The 24693-nt window shown below is 42.0% G+C and overlaps 1 protein-coding gene across 11 annotated transcripts in view; it reads right to left on the minus strand.

The window, feature by feature from the left end:
* Positions 1-4072: 4072 nt before the first annotated feature.
* ELFN1 (extracellular leucine rich repeat and fibronectin type III domain containing 1) overlaps positions 4073-24693 on the minus strand; it is a 581118-nt gene continuing 560497 nt past the window's right edge. For 10 of the 11 annotated variants that reach the window (XM_056535651.1, XM_056535650.1, XM_056535647.1 and 7 more), the window contains one exon: positions 4073-7289. In XM_056535651.1, the coding sequence (XP_056391626.1) occupies positions 4463-6886 (2424 nt within the window). In that variant the 5' untranslated portion in view covers positions 6887-7289 and the 3' untranslated portion in view covers positions 4073-4462. Of the gene's footprint in view, positions 7290-16072; positions 16107-24693 lie in introns of those variants that run through there. The other variant, XM_056535657.1, reaches the window with a different exon arrangement.

The raw sequence follows: 24693 nt of genomic DNA on the forward strand, positions 1-24693 counted from the left end.
CACTGTAACTTCACTCATCTCTAATTGTATTCCCCTGCAACAGTAGAGGAATCTATTTTTGAGATAAGACAACAGTCACAGAATGACATTCCTTATGCCCCATAAAACAGTTCCACAGTAGTTCCCCATAATTATTCCATGTATAACCAGTCTGATGTTGTTTATGGCTTCTTCCTTCATACTTGCGTACCCCCTTGTTTGGCCCCTCTTTTCCATTTCTTGTTGTAGGGTGGGGTCACATGTGTCGTATTTGCTGCTGCTTATTTTCCTACCCAGACCTCTAGAGGTCTGCTCGTCTAAGGCTAAGTTTCTACTTGGTTTTTTTGTAGCGTTTTTTTTCTTGCGTTTTTTGCCTTTGAGTCAAAATAGCATTTTTGGCTCCTTTGACGTTTTTTCAAAATTTGTCGGGTACCAAAATTTTTTTTTTATAAATTGTGTGGGTTTCACTTTTCTTTCTCTATTTTTTACATTTTTTAGGTAGTACTACTACTCCCAGCATGGAACAGACTGTTCCATGATGGGAGTAGTAGTGCCTGTACTAATAGACATATCGCCCCGGGTGTCACTCCTGACACCTGATGCGATCGTCCATAATATGGCAGAGATGTGGAGCGGCTCTATACAGCGCTCGCATCTCTGCACTATACTCCGGCCAGTGATGTGAATAGAACATCACTCATTCATATTTTCTGCCAGAGTGGTGATTGGCCGGATGGTTGCAGCCAATCACTGCTCTGAGGGAAATATGAATGAGTGATGTTCTATTCATATCACTGGCCAGAGTATAGCGCAGAGATGTGAGCGCTGTAGAGAGCCGCTCCACATCTCTCCAAAAGATAGGACGATCGCATCAGGTGTCAGGAGTGACACCCGCTGTGATCTTTCCTTAACTGCAGGTACTACTACTCCCAACATGGAGCACACTCTGCTCCATGTTGGGAGCTGTAGTATCTGCATTAATAGACAGATCGCAGTAAGTGTAACTTCTGACACCTGTTGCGATCTGTCTATTAATGCAGGTACTACAGCTCCCGGCATGGAGCAGAGTGTGCTCCATGTTGGGAGTAGTAGTACCTGCAGTTAAGGAAAGATCACAGCGAATGTCACTCCTGACACCCGCTGTGATCCTCCTGTATAATGTATGGATGCGGGCGGCCGCTCTTCTATGGTCCCCTGCACTGATGTATATATACACATATTCATATTTCCCACAGAGAGCTGTGATTGGCTGGAACCATCTGGCCAATCACAGCTCTCTGCGGGAAATATGAATAGGTGTATATATATATATATATGGCAGTGCAGGGGACCATAGAAGAGCGGCCAGCCACAGCTATAAATTATACAGAAGGATCGCAAAGGAACTCGGGGTCAATTAGTACAGGTATACTACTAATCCCATCATGGAACTGTGTGCATGTACTACCTAAATTTTTTTTAAAAATAAATAAATAAATAAATAAAAAGGTGGAAAACACACACACTACATTTTTATTATTGTCGGCTACATTTTTAGGTCCCGGACCATCCACATAAATTGATCTCTGTTTTAAAAATTTATCAAAATTTTGTTATAAAAAAGATAAATTTAGTTAGATACAATTTTTTCCATCACTACTGTATCTTTTCTTGTAATTTTTTTTTATGGCACCCTACGAAATTTTTAAAAAAAAGGTATCTCCATCACTTTTTTTTGGATCACTAAAGTCCACAAAAGAATAAAAAACACCTGCAAAAACGCCAAAGTTAAAAGCCACATGCCATTTTTCTTGGTGTTTTTTTTTACTCCCAGAGACTTCTATGGGAGAAAAACACCCCGATTTCAGGGGAAAAAACACCATAGGCTCAACATGCTGCGACTTTGCTAAACCGCCAAGGAGCTGAAAAAGAGTGAAAAAAAGCCAAAAGGATTTAAAAAAAAACGCCAAACTGAAAAACGCGAATTTTGTGATTTCTCATTGATTTTCAGCTAACATCTCTAAAATGTTTTTTTCAATGATAAAATTACATGGGGGGTGGTTTTGCAGTTTTTTTTGGGAGAAACACACACAAAAAAAGTAGAAACTTAGCCTAAGTGTGCTATATGTTGGAAGAATCGTGTTCCTAAATAAAGCTTATGCATTGAAAGTTTTACACCAAGGTGCTGGACGTTCTTTCTTCTTGGATTGTGTTCGCTTTTAGCCGGGGGCAAGACCGGCGACTCCGCACACAGGCGTGAATTATTGGACGGGGTAAGCTGTTCCCTGAGTTTATAACATAGAGATACTCCATGTGGCTGCAATGAGGTATCTGAAGAGAGGAAGCCAATAGAGGTATCTCTTGACTTCATTTAATGGGTGGTGAGAAAATGTTGTAAAGAAGAGTCAGGCATGTTGGATCCATATATTCCTGCGGTGAATAGTCTTCTCCACTGGGGTCTGGCAGTGGTTTTGTTCACCTATCCCCATTGAAAACACATACCCACTTGGCATAACTTGGCAAGCATGTGTATTGGGGAATTGTGGTTGGCCACCAGCTATCGTATGTGTAGGAGCAGCTTTAGTAAGAAAGGTTAGAGGAACTACAGTACTGCAAGATTCTCACCGCCTTCTCCTTTCCTGTGATATAGGAAGGGGTACGGTGAAGAACTTCTGGCTCTCCTTTTCTAGGATTTAAAGGGGCTATCCGGCCAAAGAACAGCTCCTGCATTCTATGTGGGGTTGTGTCTCCAGTCTCGGAAAGCTCTTTGTTTCTGGGACTGGGGACGGGATGTAACACCACACCCCTTCGTGATGTCACGCCACTCCCCCTCCATTCATGTCTATGGGAGGGGGCGTGACGGCCGTCACGCCCCCTCCCATAGACATGAATGGAAGGGGCGTGGCGTCATGAGGGGGCGTGGCATGACGTCACATCCCCAGTCCCGTAAACAAAGAGCTTTCCGAGACTGGAGAAGCAACCCCGCATAGAATGCAGATGCTGCACGGAGATCGTAGGGGGTCCCGGTGGTGGGCCCCCCTCATCAGACATCTTATCCCCCTATCCTTTGGATAGGGGATAAGAGGTCTTTGGCCAGATAACCCCTTTAAGGGATCCAGTAATAGTTTTGCTTAGATTTTTACTTTTGGACCCTATATCCTAATCCAACGCATCTCTCAAGAAGGCGTAGTTTTAGGATAAGTCTAATGTAAGGAAATTATCTAAGACGCAGGAGTCCCAGCAAGGTAGAAGATTGCTTGATGGTTTTACTATGATTTTCTATATATAAAAAAAAAATTCCATGAATAAAAAAATAACAAATTCTATCAAATATTTTTTTAATAAGCGACAGACAAGACGGGAGATTTTTGTAAGAGTGTCATCTTTTCTATTTCTCATTGCAGTTTACCTCTTTCAGAAAACAATCATTCAGTGAAGAACGAAAGAAACCAACCCAAAAAACAACAAACATAGAATTCTTTTGTTTTTGTTTTTTTAAACAAAATAAAGTGAAATAATAGAAAACAACATTTTTTTGTTTTGTTTCTAAAACCCATGATTAAAACCTGATACAAACATGGTATTATTTTTTAACCTTTTTAGCATCGATCGGAAAGACAAGCAAGACCCTTGCAATGTGTTTCTTACCGACTGCCAAAGGGTTAATCTCTAGGTAATATATATATATATATATATATAGATTTATTTCTCATATTTTTTTTTTCTCTCTCCCTCTTTACAGCAAACATTGCAAATATAGAAATTTGTATCTGTACAGTGTAATTGTGATCACAGTTTTGAATGCAGCTGAAGGTGTTTGAATGGGAGCCTTCTTGTAGGCAAAGTCTGCACTGGAAGACTCGGTTGAATACAAATTAACATTAACGAAAGGAGTTTTACTGTCTATTCCAGTCTTGTTGCTGTTTTTTTTTTTTTGTTTCCTTTAGTTTAGTTTGTCCTGAAGTGATGAAGGGATAGAACTAAATTTCACAAGAGTCAAACCACGCAAGTCAGAATATGAGATAACATGCGATAATGCGTACAGAGTTCCCACCACTCCTACTATCTCACACATCTCTTATTTTTCCTTGATTTTTTTTCACTTCTTTTGTTAAAAAAAAAAAAAAGATTTCCTCTTCACAGTTTTAGCGTATATTTTTGTTTTTCGGATTTGGTGCATATGCTCGTGTTTTTGAGTTGATTCATTACTAAGTTTTTTAAGCCATTGCATTGTTCTTTTTCTTCTTAGATTAGATATAATAGTTTTGTTATATTTTTATTGTTTTGTTTGTTTGCTTTTTTTCCATACGTACAGACAGTTTTGAATAAAAAGTAGCTGCTGCTAGTTTGAGTTTGGTCCTGTTAACCTCTTTACCGCTAAAGAGACCTACAGAGTCTGTGTACTCACAATGCTCTGCCGGGCACTCTTTCTAGGACAGGGTTAAGGTTATGAAAGAAAGAGTTAAGTCACGAGTAGCTGGAGGCAAAGGGAAGAGGTGAGGACTCAGGACTTGTGCTGGGCAGAGACGCCCTTCCAGTAGTCTAGGATGTCATGAAGATCCTCATCTTTGGCAAACTGGACCTTTTTGCGCAGGGCATGGCCGGCTGCCATGTACTCTTCCTCTTTGTGGCGTTTGCGGTGCAGCTTAAAACGTTCCCAGATGCTGTGGGAGGGTTTGCACGTGTACTCTGGACTGGAGGTGTAGCTCAAATTGTGGTAGTGAGGTGAAAGTTGGGAATAGGCCAGTTCCCTTGGACGGTTCCGAGTTAAAGGTTCCAGTATGGAGGTTTTGCGGCCTCCTAGGTTTTCGTGCTGAGGCATTTGCTGCTGTTGCTGCTGCTGTTGCTGTTCGGCTTGATGTGAGCCTGGATAGGAGTGCCGGTGTTCGGTATACTGGCGGATCTTTTCGGCTTCTGCTCTTAGGATTGCAGCAGCTGGGGTCACAGTGAGGATGGTGTCAGCAGTTGGAGAAGTCTTCTCAATATACTTTGTTTCGGATTTATGTGTAGACCCTTCAGAACGAAACGATCTTGGGCTGCGGATAGACCCACTGGAAGATGTGCTAGAACGTTTGGGAGGTACTTCCATGCTGTGATGCCTCTGTAAGGGATGGGTGTAGCTTTCCTTATATACTGGAGAAAGAAAGCCATGTTTGCTGGGAATCTGTTCAGATATCAAGACCAATTGAGGTTCTGCTGTAGAGACAGCTCCGGACTTTACGCCTTGGAATGAAGTTGTCTCTGACTTCAAGGCATCTATACAATTATTTATGATCTGGTTGACTTTGTCTACTTCCTTTGCAATAGTCGATATCTCAGCCACAGAACTCTGGGTGTCTGGTGGCATGGACAGTTCACAGTCTCTTCTCTCAGATTGTTCACCAGTTCTCACCTCCATGTAATTCCCTTTGGTGGCTTTTGGTGTTTCACTGCTTTCTATGAGTTTGTACTGTTCCACTTCCCCCACTGAGGGCAAATAGGGGATGCGGGACATTGATTCTGGTCCCAACATCTGCCCTTGAGATAGTTGACTTATACTAGGTGTCTCCATTTCAGGACCATATTTAAGTTCAATGATTGTTTTTTTCATACTACCACCTGCTTTTTTGTGCTTTTCCTCTTTTTGGCGCTTTTTGCGCAAGCAGTAGTATACAATACCCAAGATTATTACCATACCAAACAGGCAGCCAAGAATAGTCATAATATAGTGAGTGGCGGTGGATGGGGTAGGCACATGTTCTTGTTTGGTATGGCTGCGAGTGTAAAAGGCTATGCAGGTGTGGTTGAACCTGAGAGAATTTCGAATAGAGGCGACACAGTAAGTGTAATTTGTGTTGGGTTTTAACCCGTCCAGTTTTATGGATTCTTTCTCTGCTTTCAGGTTCCGAATGTCAGTAAAGAAGCTATTATTGTACTGCACCAAGATGTACATTTTGCTGTAAGGGTATGGAATTTCGGCCACCAGAACTGCATCTGAATGGGTTTCTGTATTTAAGTTCACACTGAGGCTGACTTTGGAATTGGCAGGAGGAGTGTAGACATTGATGAGGGGTGTAGTGCCATCTCCAGAAAAGCAGTCTTCTTCAGAACATGGACTTTCAGGTGGGCCAGTGGTGGCTTGATACCTTGGAGACATTACATGTGGCATCATTGTATAAGACCCATCTGTGCAGAGAGACGAAAGCATGCCAAGTGCATTACGGTAACTGGATCGGCCTTGACCCAGCAAAAAGTAACCTGTATAGTCAGGAGGAGAATCGCACTGCATGCGGTCAAAAGTACGAGTCATGTTGGTGAATATATCCAACCACTTGAGGAAGCCCAGTAGCTCACATGAGCAATAGAAAGGATTACTGTACAATTCACACACAGTCAGTTTACTGAGGCCCACAAAGGTACTACTGTCCAGCCTCTGGAGTCTGTTCATAGATAAGTCAATGTTCATGATGTTTGGGCACTCCCAAAAGGCATTAGGAGTCACAGTTTCAATTAGGTTTGCCTGGAGGTAGAGATACTCCAACTTTCCCAGTCCCCTAAGAATCCCCTCAGTCAGATTTCGTAATCTGTTGTAACCAAGCTGGAGCACCTGCAAGTTGAACTGACCAGCAAAAGCCCCATCCTCTATGTAGGACACCTCATTCTTGGTGAGGTTGAGGTACGTTAAGTTGCCAAATCGGCTAAGTGAAGAATAGTGAACGCTCTTTATTTTATTCTCATTGAGCCTCAGGTCCACTATGGTGCTATTAATGTGCTGTGGTATGGACTCGTAAGGTGGCTGGTTCTGACTGCAGATAGCAAGCCAAACAAATCCCTTGTCCCCTTCGATCAGCCAGCAGTCTGCTTGTACTTTGCCAGTGTATAAAAGTGCAAAGAGAACGAACATCCATAAACAGAGAGCTGGCATTACAAATCCTCTGTGCCTGGCCATGGTGAATAATGCCCCAGCGTGGAGACTCCTTGGTACACTCTAGTATTCGAGAATACAGTAACCTATAATATGAGGGGCAAGCCTCCTTTTTTCACTTTTCTCCTCATCAGTACAGCATAAAGTGCTCTTAACAATGAATGTGGAGCCCAAGTCTCTGCCAGGGGAAGACCATCGACAAGTAGGTGCACAGTCTATTCTGCAAGAACATTGGAAGAAAATTCCTTGTGCAAATTGGGTGCTGAATTGCAAGTCATTGAAGAGAAAGACACATTCGCTGGTCTCCGAAGGTAACAGATTTATTGTCCGTGGTTCAATCCCATCCTGATCCTGCATCACATTTCACCAACGTCTCGTCAGGGGATCTTCTGAGAGGCAGATGTTTTTGTAGAGTTTACAAGTCTTCCTAAAAATAAAAAAGACATATATTAATACAAAATAGTTCTAACAAATTATACAATACATTTCTGTTAGCAGATCAACTGGGGCAACCAGTTTGTAGGGAAGCCTCTAGCAAGTGCAGTTTTATACAACACCCCCAGAGGGGAAATTTGGTATTACATTGTGCCCACAAAAAGTTATTTGTGTTATGAATGAACATGCAATCTGGAGACTGTGTTCTGTTCAATTGAGAAGTTCCTAAGACCAAATAAAAATGGGTTTGCTAAATCAGAAAACCTTTCAATACAGTCTCTTTCATACAATGTCGAAAAAGTGAATAATACACATAGGGTAAATGATAAATGATACACATAGGGTATGTATTTTCTCTCTGTAAGCTGAACAATTCTGCATTGGTATTTCATGATTTTCAATATATTTTTGGAGTTGCCTAAAGATGATGATACTAATGAATTAATCACCTGAAGGAGTAAAACATGCAACAAGTACATGGGAGACACATGGAAACAAAACAGTTAACCTTCTGATGATGGATAAACATAGAAAATATGAAGTTACGAGAGCTGTATTTTTTTGCATTGATCTCACAGCTAGGGGGAGCTGTGACATTTCTTTAATTATAATTAGATTTAAAGAGACTACCACAGGATGGAAAAAAAGGACCACACTTTTTTCCCCAAGAAGTAGCTGATACTAAACTTATCTGCTTAAAGGGGATGTCCAGCAAAAAGTTTTTTCTTTAAAGAAATGTTCCAAGGTTGCCTAATTAAATAAAAAAGCCCGTACTTAGCCTTTTCTGTTGGTATGGTCAACATATCACCTTGCCAATCACTGGCTGAGGCGGGATACTGCTTTGATCAGTGCAGCAATGTGTCACACGGACCCCAGAACCCAGTCTCCGCTGAACTTCACCCTGGGGTCAGCATGGGACATTGCTGCTCAGCCAATCAAAGCTGCAGCAGGGTACCATCTAAGTCAGTGATTGGCTGAGCAGCAATGTGGCATGTTGACCAGAGCACCAGGAAATGAAGTTCAGCAGAGATCGGGCACCATGATAACGGAGGCTGCGGAGGACTGAGGGGGTTAAGTGCAGTTTTTGTTTTTGCTTTATCAGACAGCCTGGGTACATTTATTTAAAAAAACAAATAAAACCTTTTTGATGGAAATCCCCTTTAAGTAAATTGGTTTGAGTTGTGATACAAACCACAGCCTAACAATGGCTCTTTTTACATTCCTGCACCACCCCATTAAACAGATTATCCGGTATTAGAAAAAACTGAGCTGACTTCTGAAAAAAAAAAACAGTGTCACCCCTGTCCTCAGGCTGTGCGTGGTATTGCAGCTCAGTTACTTTCAAGTGAATGGAGCCAAATCATAACACCACACACAACACAGGGTGGTGCTGTTTTTGGAAGAAAATAGCTCTCTTTTACTAATCCTGAATAACTCCTTTAAAGGGAACCTGTAACACTTTAGATGTAATTTATGTTGCATGCAGCATGAGTAGCCAAGCCTGTTTATATAGTTTTGTAGGAGAAGACTTATAGGCATAATTTATAAAACATCTGCTTATTCTGGGCTAAGGAGTCCAGTGGGCGGTTCCACTTAATAACTAAAAGCCTTTCCTTTATGAGATAACTGTCAGTCACTCTTTAGGACCACCCACTGGACACTGAGATTACAGTTTCATGTAAAGGATTAGCCGGCACAATCTCTGGCACATAAAAACCAAATGACATTATACAGTATGTAGTTAAAGGGGCACTCTGGGGAACTAGACTAATCCTATGGATAGGAGGTAATGGTTCTGATTGAGGGGAATCTTACTGCTGGGATCCCCTGCAATAACCTGTACTTAACTGTCGTTTTAGAAAAGAGATAGAGGCTTATCATAGTTTTCATTGGTGCGGTCTGGGTGCCGACACCCCCACTGATCATTAGAATTCGCCACGTGTGCTCAATGAAGTTGCCAGGCCCCATACAGGAGATCCCCCTCGATCAGACACTCCTGCTTATAGGAGATAAGTCTAGTTTCCTGGAGTACCACTTTAAAGTGTAACTGTAATTAAAAATAACTTTGGACAAGTCGTAGAGACATGTCAAAAGTTTCCACTAGTGGAGGTCTAGGTGCTGAGACCCCCAATGGGAAGAAGCTTTTCCTGGCAATAACATGCTCAATGAAGATGGGCTCCATAGATCTTGTATAGAACCCATCTTCAGTTAGCACGAGACAGTGGAAGGAAGTGTTCAGCTGGTTCTAACAATCAGTGGAGGTCTCAGACCCCCAGCCATAAAATGATGACATGTCTTTATGACATTTTAAAAGTTTTCCAAAATGACAGTTACACTTTAACGAAAATTGAGCCGCCTGACCTTGACTAAGTCTTCGAGTCCCCGAAATGCGTTTAATCCCTATCATCGGGGGGACTGAGTAAGGCAGCTCGCCTCTATCTTCACGCTGTTATGTCTGCTTCTTGCTCTCACCCAATACGATTTTTCTTGCTATAGTAGAGTAATAAACATGTTTTATCAGGACCAGAGTTTAATTTAAACTCATTAGAGCAAGCAATTTGACGGTTATTTGCTCTCCAAAGTGTGAAAGAAATGGCGGCATCAGGAAAGAAGAGACATGAGAAAGCTAATCTCGCAGTTTACTGCAACGCTGTGACATGTCTGGGGACCGGAGACTTGGTTTTTAGAAGCGGGATGTTTCTTTAATGTGTCTGTTTTGCTGATACATAAATACTCACAGGAGAGGATCAGATGGATGGAACACAGCCAGCCGCAGATATACATTGCTTCCACAATCTTAACTATATTATAACCAGATTCTTTACCTCTGCTGCCCATTGCTGTTCAGAACCATATAACAAAATGTCACTAAAGTGTATAATATTTCCAAACAGCACACAGAGGCCCATACAACTCCATGCTACAAAGCTTTATGGGCCAAGGTGGGCACAGACGGCTAAGGGCTCCTGTGCAGGAAGACATATAGGTTCCTTGCTCTATTAGAGTTCTCACTTTTTAGCTTTTTCCGTTATCCTAGACAATCTCGATGCAGCCCCCGGCATTCTGTGCCAGGTGCTGCCTCCGAGATGGGGACATGACGTCACGGCCATCACGCCCCCTCCCATAGACATGAATGTGGTGTGACCTCACGTCCCCGTCTCGGAGGCAGCACCCGGCACCCCAGTGGCGGGACCCCATGTGATTATACATCTTATTCCCTATCCTTTGGATAGGGGATAAGATGTATAAAGCCGGAATACAGGCTAGCATAAAGATGTAGAGTGGTGGTCTCCAAATTGTGGACCTCAACAATTTGGAGACCACTGATGTAAAGTTTGTCAAACACATTGGTGGGGCACTGTTTTGTGTCTGTGAGGCACTACCCAATTGGCATATCATGGCATGGAAAGTACATACAGAAGTAGGGATCCTTTTTTAATGTGGGACTTCCTGCTCTTTTTGTTACCAAGCAGCAAATCCTACAGCCCTGGCCCGGTGAATGCATACAACACTGTACCGGTGAATGTAAAGAGCGTGCGTAAAGTACAGAGTATACATCTCCACTCATATACTCTACTCTGGAGAACTACACTCTGGTGCCATGATATAGGGCTGCCGAACTCATGATACCAGGCACAATATCTGTATCATTACGACTACAAACAAGTTATGTCTTCAGTTTGTAACCATGAAGGCACATAGGTCCGCCTATATACACATAGGCCCTGATTTACTAATGTAAACCCGACATGTTTTTTCGGGTCGTGCGCCAGAATCTGGCTCATTGAGCCAGAAATTCTGTTTGCACCAGAATTTGCGCCAGTATTCCGTCTCATTACGACAGAATTCTGTCTGCGCCAGAAATGAAAAACCTGACCAACGCTCCATTTTACTTGAGAAAACCCAAAAAAGAGGCGTGTCTGTTGGGAAAAGGGGGTGTGGTCACAGAAAATGGGCGTGTTCGCGACATTTTCACAAAAACCCAACATATTTACTAAGGTTTCCACAGAAAATGTGGTGGATTTGAGCGGAGGAAAACCCTACAGATCAGAACATGTGTAAAATAAGAAAAATGTAGGGAAACCTTTGTAAATACCTTGGAAAATAAATTGTAGGGAATTAACCCCTTAACGACCAAGGACGTACATTTACGTCCTTGGCCGGCTCCCGCGATATAACGCGGGGTCACTCGGGACTCGGGGCTAATAGCGCGCGGCAGCGATCACGGTGCCGCGTGCTATTAACCCTTTAGTCGCAGCGTTCAAAGTTGAACGCCGCGTCTAAAACGAAAGTGAAAGCTGCCCGGCTGCACAGTGGGGCTGATCGGGCCCAGCGCAGTGAAAATGCGGTGTCCCGATCAGCTGGGACACGAGCGGAGATCCTCTTACCTGCCTTCGACGATTGATTGCTCCAAGCCTGAGATGCCCAGGCTCCAATGCCTTTGCAGTGAACAGTGCTGGCAATCAGTGTGTGCAGTGTTATAGGTCCCTATGGGAGCTATAACACTGCAAAAAAAAAAGTGTAAAAAAAAAAAAAAGTTAATAAATGGGATTTAACCCTTTCCTTAATAAAAGTTCAAATCACCCCCCTTTTCCCATAAAAAACACCATGTAAATAAAAATAAATATAAACATATGTGGTATCGCCGTGTGCGTAAATGTCCGAACTATAAAAATATATAATTAATTAAACCGCATGGTCAATGGCGTACGCGCAAAAAAATTCCAAATTCCAAAATAATGTATTTTTGGTCGCTTTTTATATCATGAAAAAATGAATAAAAAGCGATCAAAAAGTCCGATCAGTACAAAACTGGTACCGCTAAAAACGTCAGATCACGGCGCAAAAAATTAGCCCTCATACCGCCCCATACGTAGAAAAATAAAAAAGTTATAAGGGTCAGAAAATTACAATTTTAAACATATAAATTTCCGTGCATGTAGTTATGATTTTTTCCAGAAGTAAGACAAAATCAAACCTATATAAGTAGGGGATCATTTTAATCGTATGGACCTACAGAATAAAGATAAGGTGTCATTTTTACTGAAAAATGTACTGCGTAGAAACAGAAGCCCCCAAAATTTACAAAACTGTGTTTTTTCTTCAATTTTGTCGCACAATGAATTTTTTTTTCCGTTTCGCTGTAGATTTTTGGGTAAAATGACTGATGCCATTACAAATTAGAATTGGTGGTGCAAAAAATAAGCCATCATATGGATTTTTAGGTGCAAAATTGAAAGGGTTATGATTTTTAAAAGGTGAGGAGGAAAAAACGAAAGTGCAAAAACAGAAAAACCCTCAGTCCTTAAGGGGTTAAAACCCACAAAGAAAACTACACTCCACTCTTAGTAAATCAGGACCATAGGGGAGATTTATCAAAACCTGTGTAGAGGAAAATATAGCATAGCAATGGGGATTTTTTGTTTGCTATGGGGATTTTTTACTGCTCTGGACAGTTCCTAAAATGGACAGCAGAGGTCAGCAGAGAGCACTGTGGTCATGACATCAGAGGAAATGCATTTCTTTTTTGGATTACTCTTTAGTATACAGCTGCTAAAAAGTACTGGAAGGATTAAGATTTTTTTTAATAGAAATGATTTACAAATCTGTTTAACTTTCTGGCACCAGTTGATTTAAAAAAAAAAAAAAAAAAAAAAGGTTTTCCATGGGAGTACCCCTTTAAAAGAGGGGGAGCAGCAGACGCTATGTTTTCATACCCACTGTTGTGCTATATATGTGTGTTGTGCCCTTCATGCACAACCACAACCGGTGAGTGGTTCTAAGTATCGATCTGAATGGTTATATACTTATATTGGTTGGGAAGTATTCACACAGGGGAGCGAGCGCCTCTTGTGCATCTTTTTTTTTGTCTGGACAGGTTTTGATGAATCTCTCCCAAAGTGTAGAATTAATTTAATGAAGGCTATTTGCAAAGTTACTTTATTATTGCAGATGCATTGGAGGAATCAAAGAATATGACTCTTCCACAACATATGCCAGAGCAATACGTAGTTTGTTACACTTTTTTATTTTTTTATCTCAGCGCATTATTACGTGCTATAATATTAAAAGAAAGAAAATGCAGATTATGCAAAAGTTATTTGACAATAGTATATGCACTATTTTATAATGTCGTTGAGCATGGTAACAACTGTATAACAGAATATTACGTGTTGTACAATAAGTTGTGTAAAATACATACTGTGTAATTGTATTGTTATGTTGGCTAATCTACTATTGATTCTCTTTGTTTATGTAGTGAATCCTATTCGTGGAACACTTGGTCACTAGTGCATATGAGTAAGGGGTAACCCCCCCGAAACACGTCAAGCCATTCTACTTTTTAAATTTGGATAAAATACTTCGATCTAAAATAAAAGAGGGGTTATGGGATATCCAGGAACACTGGACAGTCTTTCTTTATAAAAAAAAAAAAAAAAAGTATTCATATCCTTTAAACACAAAATTCACATGTAGTATTTGGGGAGTTAAAAACTGTTCCTCTCTCCAGGCCAGTTCATTGTTTCGCTATTTGAAATGAAATGGAAGAGTTACCCAAGCACGGTAAGAGAGAAATTAAGATGATGAATTACAAATTATAAATGTTTAATCAGGCGTACACAAAGTGGGGGCGATTTATACCATTTTTTTTGTATTGCTAAAAGGCACCAAATGTTAAGCTGAGCGCCGGTTATCCATTTGCCTGCAATAATTCAAGCAGACAGCTCGAGGATGGCACAGAAAACATTTATTAATGATTAAATTTACCTGAAACGGCGCCGTGTACATTCATCACCTGTCAGGTGCTGCAAGGGGGGCAAGAATCCAGAATCCAAACATGCTAGGAATAATATCTCTGTGAATAATATTGGGCGGGGTTCCTTACAATGTCACATGATTCTGTTACGAGCTGTGTCGGTGAGTAGTTTCAAGATCTTAAAATTACTTCAAAAACTATGTAGAGGATGTTGAGAGCAATGAAAGATACCTTGGGTTAAAGGGGTACCCCGGTAGAAAACAATTTTTTTTAAATCAACTGGTGCCAGAAAGTTATACAGATTTGTAAATTACTTCTATTTAAAAATCTTAACCCTTCCAGTACTTATCAGCTGCTGTATGCACCACAGGAAGTTCTTTTCTTTTTGAATTTCTTTTCAGTCTGACCACAGTGCTCTCTGCTGACACCTCTGTCCATGTCAGAAACTGTCCAGAGCAGGAGAGGTTTGCTATGGGGATTTGTTCCTCCAGTACAGCTGTATCCATGTGCTTTATTACTCTAATGTGGTCATGTGATCACAGGTCTGACTCTCCAAATCTTCCAACGCCTAATGATTGCAATAGGATGTCAGACTCTGATTTCCTGTAGACTACAGGATGACATCATCACCTACCATAGACTTTTCCAATAGACTCTGCAAGGTTGTTCTGGAAAGTGCTGTAGAATTTGAAATAGCATTGAGATTGAGTGTCTGCAGGAGAGAGGAGAGTCGGTTCGGAGTGATAGTCGGGTTCTTCATAGAGAAGATAGTGACGGTTTATTACTGTCCCTGCTTTCCTTGCTGTACAAACAACAATAAGGGCCCCATTCACAAGGCAGCAGAATCCAGCTTAAAAATTCTGTCCTGAAATGTTGGTACCCCAGAGTCCTGTTGTTTTCAATAGGATTCTGTGGCACTGTGCACGCGGCAGAATGTGCGCTTTGGAAAATTCTGCAATGGAAATTCCAGCGTTCAGAACAGTTTGTTAGAAACGCTGAGCAGCGGAATACCCCTTTAATTCTTTCAGCAGCCAGATCTGCTTAGATATGCATTGTCATCTATGAAGACGACGCATGTCTGAGCAGTCCTAGCGCCGACTAATTCCATTGGTGCTTACCACCCACAGAGTGTCAGGGAGAAGAAGAAGACGGAAATAGAAAGAGAGAGAAAGATAAAAAGGAGAGGAGAGTAAGAGGGAAGAATAAGAAGGAGAGAGAAAAGAAGGAAGGAGTGATAGAGAGAAAGAGAACAAGAAAGAGCTAGAAAGAGAGAGAGAGAGAGAGAGAGAGAGAGAGAGAGAGAGAGAGAGAGAGAGAGAGAGAGAGAGAGAGAGAGAGAGAGAGAGAGAGGAGAGAGAGGAAAAAGAGAGAGAGAGAAAGAGAGAGAGAGAGAGAGAGAGAGAGAGAGAGAGAGAGAGAGAGAGAGAAAGAGAGAGAGGAAAAAGAGAGAGAGAGAAGAGAGAGAGAGAGAAAGAGAGAGAGAGAGAAAGAGAGAGAAAGAGAGAGAGAGAGAGAGAGAAAGAGAAAGAGAGAGAGAGAGAGAGAAAGAGAGCTAGAAAGAGAGAGAGAAAGAGAGAGGAAGAGAGAGAGAAAGAAAGAGAGAGTGAGAAAGAGAGAAGAGAGAAGGAGAGATAGAGGAAGGTAGGAGAGAGAAAAAGAGAGAAGGAAGGAGAAAGACTGGATATGTATAGAGAAGAAGAGAATACTAACAGAAACAATTGTCCATAATAACAGCTTCCGGTCCGTCTCCTATATTCATCCCCTATATGAAAATAACCATAACAGAAAGGGGACATCATTTAAAAAAAACTTTCAATTTGTTAAAATGTTTTCCTTGATATCAAAAACTAAAACTGAAAACCTAATAATGAAGTGTGATGTGTCACAGGAGAAATGGCGTACAGAATTCTTCGGAAATACGTCTCTTTAAAGCTTTCAACTTTGCATTTGGGGACTGGGGGGGGCAGTAACAAGCCTGATTTAGATATGGTAAAGCATCCGTACCCCACGGCAGGTACCAGGCTGTTAGTAGTCACGACTAGTACAACTATAGCAGAAAATATATACAGGGGGAGATTAATCAAAACCTGTCCAGAGGAAAATATGCTGAGTTGCCCATAGCAACCAATCAGATCACTTCTTTCATTTTTGATAAGGCCTTTGAAAAATGAAAGAAGAGATCTGATTGGTTGCCACGGGCAACTCAGCAACTTTCTCTTTCCCCCTAGGTGCTTTACTGATATAAATAAATTGGTTCTCTACTTAGTCACCTGCATGGGATTTTTTCCTAACCAAGGTGCCCCCAGCTGTGGCAAAACTAAGGGCCGTTTGAAGGAATTTGGGGGCCCCAAGCAAAATAGACATGGAGCCCCCCTTCCACCCCCTCTGCCCAGTAGGCAGGTAGTACCCCCCAGATTAACCCCCTCCCCCCCAGTAGGCAGGTAGCACCCCCAGATTAACCCCCTCCCCCCAGTAGGCAGGTAGTATCCCCAGATTAGCCCACCCCAGTAGGCAGGCAGTACCTCCAGATTAGCCCACTCCCCCCAGTAGGCAGGTAGTATCCCCAGATTAGCCCCCCCCCCAGTAGGCAGGGAGTACCTCCAGATTAGCCCACTCCCCCCAGTAGGCAGGTATTACCCCCCAATTAACCCCCTCCCACCAGTAAGTAGGTAGTACCCCTAGATTAGACCCCCCCAGCTGGTAACACTGAGGCAGTTGCCAGGAATTCAGGGCCGAACCTTCCCCAGTCCCCAGATAAGGGCTTCCACAGCTACGTGCCAACCGGTAATGATGTTTGCGCATGTCACGCTCTCAGAATATCTAGGGCCGGCCCCTGAATTCCGGGAGCGTGACGTGACTTGAGCGAACGTCAATACGAAGCCGACGCGCGTAGCTGTACGGCACTTAACTGGGGGCGGGGACATCCAGAGTTCCCTGGCAACTACAGGTGAGCCAGGCACAAAATTAGGAGCAACTATAGTCTCTGCCTCCCGCTCCAGGCTCTCACAATGCTGGCTCGACCGGCCAAGAGGGCGAGCTGCCGAACCGGGATAGGGGCAGGTGGACGGCCCGGCCCACCGATGGCCTGTCCAGCCCTGCCAGGAGTGCTGCAGCCACCTGAGGCTCTCTATAGAGCGCTCTGGTGGCCGCAGCCTTATAGGAAGCACATCAAGCACTGGCTCTGCTTGGGGCCCGAAGCAATTGCTTGGTTTGCCTGTCCTTTAGCGACGGGCCTGGCAAAACTACAACCCCCAGCATGCCCGGACAGCCAACGGCTGTCCGGGCATGCTAGGGGTTGTAGTTTTGCAACAGCTGGAGGCACCCTGGTTGGGAAATACTAATCTAGACAGTAAGCTTTACCCATAAAGGGACCAATGTTAAGAAAAACATTCAGTGACTATTTCGGCATAATACAGAAGAGTCTCCGACTGTCAAGACTTCGGATCTCAAGTTGAGTTTGCCGGCCAATAACCACATTTCCTATGCACCCGGCCAAGACACCTAGAAAATGGAACAATTTGTGATAAAGTATTTACGTGAGACACTAAACATGATGAGCACTATGGAGAATTCTTGTTGCCGGTGGCATGAACCTGTCTGAAAATTCTCCTCTCGCAGGCGCTGACATCGCCATAGCCCCAATTTCTCCATAATTAGATTTCTAATACAGCCTGTTACGACTTGTCATAGTCACACCTTCCACTGTCATCATCTTGTCGGTCCTCCGGTGTACTTCCTACTCTTTCCACAACTATCTCTCCTATCCTCATTTACGGAATACCATTTGCCAGTCCTGGCGTCACGTCAGGAGGAGATGGTTGGGGACAGGTCTAAGCCCTTCTGCAGCAGAGGCTTTGATCAGTTAGGCTGCATGTACACCACGTTTTTGCTATATAGTTCCCGTATACAGTTTCAAGTTAAAAACCGTACAGAACCATATAGAAAACCATATGCATTGACTTAACATTGTAAACTGTGGGTCAAACGCATCATCCGGTTTAGTCCGTTTTGGGTTTTGTACTTACGGTTCCCGTATACGGCTGGGAGGAGGGGGCGGGGCTTAATCGCGGCGCCCGCACTCAGCCGTATAGGGGAACCGTATTTAATGCATGTCTATGAGCCAACCGGAGTGAACCGCAGCCTCTGGTCGGCTGCGTTTTTGGTCGTATGCGGTTTCCCGACCGCAGGCAAAAACGTGGTCGACCGCGTTTTTGCGTACGGTCAGGAAACCGCATACGGCCGAAAATGCAGCCGACCGAAGGCTGCGGTTCACTCCGGTTGGCTCATAGACATGCATTAAATACGGTTCCCCTATACGGCTGAGTGCGGGCACCGTAATTAAGCCCCGCCCCCCTCCTCCCAGCCGTATACGGGAACCGTAAGTAAAAAATGTGGTGTGAAACCACCTTTATATGGTTTTGTCCGTTTTTTCCCCCTACCCAAAACTGCGTTTTTTAGTCCGGGTGAAAAACCGTATTAAACCGTATATGTTTTTTTTACAACATGGGAGTCAATTGGAACCGTACAGAACCATATGTGTGCCATCCGGTTTGCACCATACGGTTTTTGACTTTGCACAGTTTTTTTTCTTGGAATTTCAATCAAGTGAAACTTTATTCATAATGGAGTGAAAAGTTAAAAACGTATACGTTTTTTCTTAAAAAAATGGATGCAACCGGACGTCATTTTTGCCACCAAAAGCACAGCAACATACCCCAGGACGCACCAATTTGATTGTTTTGTGGACCTGAGGAAGGCGTGTGCCTGCACCGAAACGCGTTGTCCGAAATCTTTTAAATAAATACCGTCCTGTGCTACCGTAGCGTTCTGAGTCCCATCATTACAAGCAGAAGCGCTCCATCCTTTTCCCTCCTTTTCTTCATTCACTCTGCTTCTATACTTCCATACCCTTGTGGATACGGAAAAGGGAAGTGAGCTGCACACTGCACATATTCAACCCACCATACCACCGCTACTGGGTCTCGTTTGTTCTGCTGGACCACCCCAGTGCACCAAGTGTGACACCCAGTACTAGGTGGGGGGTTCCATCCATTTTTTTTCCTAGAAACCGCACACCTGAGAGCGCCCCTCTTTTTCTTTCTGCCTTTGCACATGTATAAAGGGTTAACAGGTATGCAATGACTTCAAATGCTTGGCAGCCATCTTCTGCACTGATCTAAAGCAGCTTTGCAAGTGGGTTTCTTGATTTAAAAAAAAAGCCTGTCGTTTTGTGTATACAGCCTCTATGCACTCCTATGTGTCTCCACGATTACAGACTACATACAATCCCTGTGTAGTCTGATCGTTAATAATGATATCATTGGAGGGAATATGACTGCAGGATGGATACACAGAAGTAGGTTGTAGTGTTTCATGACGGACACCTGGGCTTCCATAGGAGCTCTATACAATGGTAGGATCATTTTTTTTCAGGACACATTGGGTGTTGCAGTTTTGAAAAACCGATCACAGTAATCTCTGACCACAGTGCTCTCTGCTGCCACCTCTGTAAATGTTAGGAACTGTCCAGAGCAGGAGCAGATCCCCATAGCGAACCTCTTCTGCTTCAGACAGTTCCAGACATGGCCAGAGGTGGCAGCAGAGAGCACTGTGGCCAGACTGGAGAGAACTACACAACTTCCTCTGGAGCATACAGCAGCTGATAAGTACTGGAAGGGTTAAGTTTTTTTTTTTTTTTATAGAAGTCATTTACATATCTTTTCGGCACCAGATGATTTACATTTTTTTTTTCCTTCAGAGTACCCCTTTGATGTCTGCAGCGATCTGCCACGGACAGAAAGAGCTGTCTTATTCACTAAAGCGCAGTGCTAGGACTTCTCTGACAATTGCGCAAGAAAATAGAACCTGATAAATCTTCCACCGGAATCCCTTTCCGAGTCAGAAGCTCCGCTACAGAACTTCCGGAATGTACACTAAGCAGCAGCCTCCCATTGAGGTCAATGGGAGTCTGCTGCAAGCAGTATCCACGCGGAATTCCCATAGTAAGAACGGACCCTAATTATGACAGATCTTCTGCAAAGGACCGATCAATAGCCCTGCTTGCCAAATGCCTTCCTTTAAAAGTCCTTAGCACCCAAGCAAAATCCTTACCTCTCTGAATACCATCCCATTCCTGCATTGCCTATTCATGCAGCTATTATCTTGTGTGACTGTAATGTCCCAGTACAGGACATGGTCCTGCACTACACTTAGGCCCTATCAGGTTGAGTCCCTCAGTGACCTGGGGGCTCTCCTGCTGCTGTGCTATGTCTGCTGTCACTACAAATAGCCAAGTCCTGCACATAGTCAAGCCTGAAGTCCAATCTGTAAAGTCTATTACAAGTCTAATTGGTCCCAGCAAGCTGCGAGGTCCTTCTGGGTCCTGGCCACCTCCCTGGTATTCTGGCCTAGCTGTGAAGATAATTCCATCTGTCTTAACTCAGTAAAGCCTCCATTAGACAATAACTGGTTGTGGACTCTCCTTTCACCAATCTCCATTGGAATAGTGGAGATACCATTTGTGTGATTCCGGGACCCGAAAACCACTCTGGCGTCACGAACACTAGGGGTTACTAACATTTGGCCTCAGGAGTTAATACCATCTGGCCTCACCACCTACAACGCTACCACCTGTGGTCCCGCCATGACCACTTGACATCCCCAAACACAAGTGCCCATGTGGGGCTTTAACCTCTGCACCCCTAAGCCGCCATGCAGAGGATCGGAGAAACACATTGGGGGATATTTATCAAAACCTGTGTGGAGCAAGAGTGGAACAGTTGCCCATAGCAACCAATCAGATCGCTTCTTTCATTTTTCACAGGCCTCTTTAAAAATTAAAGAAGCCATCTGATTGGTTGCTATGGGCAACTGCGACACTCTTCCTTCACACAGGTTTAAATAAATCTCCGCCCCCCACCCCTCATCCTCCATGTCAGAATGCAATTGGATTTCCCATCGATTTCTGGCGTAGACTTTTATGCAGCCCATAATCTGCGTTTTTGGCGCAACTTTATTAAGGGTATTCCAACTTGTAATACTTATCCTGTTTACACAGGATGGGAGATCAGTGTCTGATCATAGGAATCTGACCTCTGTGAACCCCTGCGATCTTAAGAACAGGCACTGGAGTTGCACCTTGGAATGGAGCGGGGAGTCACATGTGCGCTGCCGTTGCATCCATTGCGCTGCAGGAGATAACAGAGCGCTGTACTTGCCTATCTTCAACAGTGCTATAGACAAAGAATGGATTGGTGCCCGTTTCGGTGCCCAGAGGTTGGACCCCTGCAATCAGATTTTTATTCCCTATCTTAAAGGGGTACTCCGGTGGAAAACTTTTTTTTTTATTTTATTTTTTATGAACTGGTGCCAGAAAGTTAAACAGATTTGTAATTACTTTTATTTAAAAATATTAATCCTCTCAGTGCTTTTTAGCAGCTGTATGCTCCACAGGAAGTTCTATTCTTTTTGAATTTCTTTTTTTGTCTTGTCCACAGTGCTCTCTGCTGACACCTCTGTCCGTGTCAGGAACTGTCCAGAGCAGCATAGGTTTGCTATGGCTATTTTCTCCTGCTCTGGACAGTTCCTGATACGGACAGAGGTGTCAGCAGAGAGCACTGTGGACGAGACACAAAAGAAATTAAAAAAGAAAAGAATTTAATCTGTAGCATACAGCTGCTAATAAGTACTGGAAGGGTAAATATTTTTTAATAGAAGTCATTTACAAATCTGTTAAACTTTCTGGCCCCAGTTGATTTAAAAAAAAAAAAAAAAAATATGTTTTCCTCTGGAGTACCCCCTTTAAGATGCCTACAGCTGTTGCAAAACTACAACTCCCAGCATGCCCGGACAGCCAACGGCTGTCCGGGCATGCTGGGAGTTGTAGTTTTGAAACAGGTTGAGGTAACCTGGCTGTGATACCCTTACAACCAGGTGACAATGCAGTAGTCCCCGGAATCCTTCTATTTTGATTAAACTGTATTAATGATATTAGAACCGTCTCTCAGATCCCTGGGAGAACATCTTTCTGGAAAGAAAAGATCTAAATATTTTGACTATGCCGACTTAATTTCAGGCCTGTCTGGAGACTGTAATGGATTTTTTATGAAGCTTTGGCAGTCTATGGAATAATATTAAATTCTCGGTTGCTTGTAGAAAAAAAAAATTCTATTTTTAATTCAAAATTTTCTATGTGTGTCACCATATTATTACATGTAAATTGTTTTCTTGCAGTCTTCCACTAGGGTCTTTTATGAAGATTTTCTTTAAAGAGTAAAAGTGTGCGGCTATACAAGTTCACTGCGACCTAGAAGTTATACATTTCCTTAAATGACTGACAGTCCAACTCTTGTGATGATTCATTTTGTTACAGGTATTTTTTTTTAAGAAAGAAAGAACTCTAAATCCCCTGTATAGATAAAGATACATTTATAGCAGCATTTAGCAGATATGGCATATCTATCTATCTATCTATCTATCTATCTCATATCTATCTATCTATCTATCTATCTATCTATCTATCTATCAATCTCATATCTATCTATCTCATATCTATCTATCTATCTCATATCTATCTCATATCTATCTATCTTATATCTATCTATCTCATATCTATCTCATATCTATCTATCTATCTATCTATCAATCTCATATCTATCTATCTATCTATCTCATATCTATCTATCTATCTATCTATCTATCTCATATCTATCTATCTATCTATCTGTCTAGCTATCTATCAATCTCATATCTATCTATCTATCTATCTAATTCATATCTATCTATCTCATATCTATCTATCTCATATCTATCTATCTATATATCTATCTATCAATCTCATGTCTATCTATCTATCTATCTATCTATCTCATATCTATCTATCTCATATCTATCTATCTCATATCTATCTATCTATCTATCTCATATCTATCTATCTCATATCTATCTATCTCATATCTATCTATCTCATATCTATCTATCTATCTCATATCTATCTATCTCATATCTATCTATCTAGAAAACGAACGGCAACCGCACTCCCATATGTTGCAAAAAAAGTGGTCTTTATTCACACAAACGTGAAGGTGGCGACGTTTCGGCTAGCTCACCTAGCCATTATCAAGCTTGATAATGGCTAGGTGAGCTAGCCGAAACGTCGCCACCTTCACGTTTGTGTGAATAAAGACCACTTTTTTTGCAACATATGGGAGTGCGGTTGCCGTTCGTTTTCTATTTGGAGGGATTCGTAACCAGGATCTGTAGCAACTGGACGCACCCTATCATTACTGCATTGACCCTAGGAGTGCTGCTCTCTTGGAGTTTTCTATCTATCTATCTATCTATTTATCTGTCTGTCTGTCTATCTATCTATCTCATATCTATCTATCTCATATCTATCTCATATCTATTCATCTATCTATCTAATATCTATCTATCCATCTATCTATCTATCTCATATCTATCTATCTATCTATCTCATATCTATCTATCTATCTAATATCTATCTATCTATCTATCTCATATCTATCTCATATCTATCTATCTATCTCATATCTATCTATCTCATATCTATCTATCTATCTATCTATCTCGTATCTATCTATCTATCTATCTATCTATCTATCTATCTATCTATCTCATATCTATCTATCTCATATCTATATATCTATCTATCTAGCAAACGAATAGGCGACAGCACTCCCATAAGGTGTAAATAAGCGGTCTTTATTCACATAGACATGGTTGCGAACCCAGCCATTATCGAGCCTGCTGAAACTTCGCCACCATGTCTATGTGAATAAAGACTGCTTATTTACACCTTATGGGAGTGCTGTCGCCTATTCGTTTGCTACCTATGGAGATCTGTGACCTGGATCTGCTGTGACTGTGTGCACCTCATCATTCTTGTGAAGATTTAGAGGAGTGCTGCTCTCTTTAGATGTTATCTATCTATCTATCTATCTCATATCTATCTATCTATCTATCTATCTATCTCATATCTATCTATCTATCTATCTATCTCATATATATCTATCTATCTCTCTATCTATCTATCTCATATCTATCTATCCATCTATCTATCTATATATCTTTCTATCTCATATCTATCTATTTCATATCTATCTATCTATCTATCTATCTCATATCTATCTATCTCCTATCTATCTATCTATCTATCTAGACAAAGAAGGCGGAGACAAATTTGCTAGCTAAGTGCCTCATTTTTTCATAGTTTCACATTTGCATCTATTACACCATAGCTGTATAGCTCTCCATGTTTTATCTGCATGTTCATGTTTCACCTATATCCTTGTGCTGGCAGTGTGCTGCTGTATTCTTCTGTTGCTGCATATCTATCTATCTATGTCATATCTATCTATCTCATATCTATCTATCTATCTATGTCATATCTATCTATCTCATATCTATCTATCTCATATCTATCTATCTCTCATATCTATCTATCTATCTATCTATCTATCATCTATCACTCATATCTATCTATCTCATATCTATCTCATATCTATCTCATCTCATATCTATCTATCTATCTCATATCTATCTATCTCATATCTATCTATCTATCTATCTATCTATCTATCTATCTATCATCTATCACTCATATCTATCTATCTATTGT

Source organism: Hyla sarda, chromosome 8 (genome assembly GCF_029499605.1).
Source record: "Hyla sarda isolate aHylSar1 chromosome 8, aHylSar1.hap1, whole genome shotgun sequence".
Classification (NCBI taxonomy): Eukaryota; Metazoa; Chordata; class Amphibia; order Anura; family Hylidae; genus Hyla; species Hyla sarda.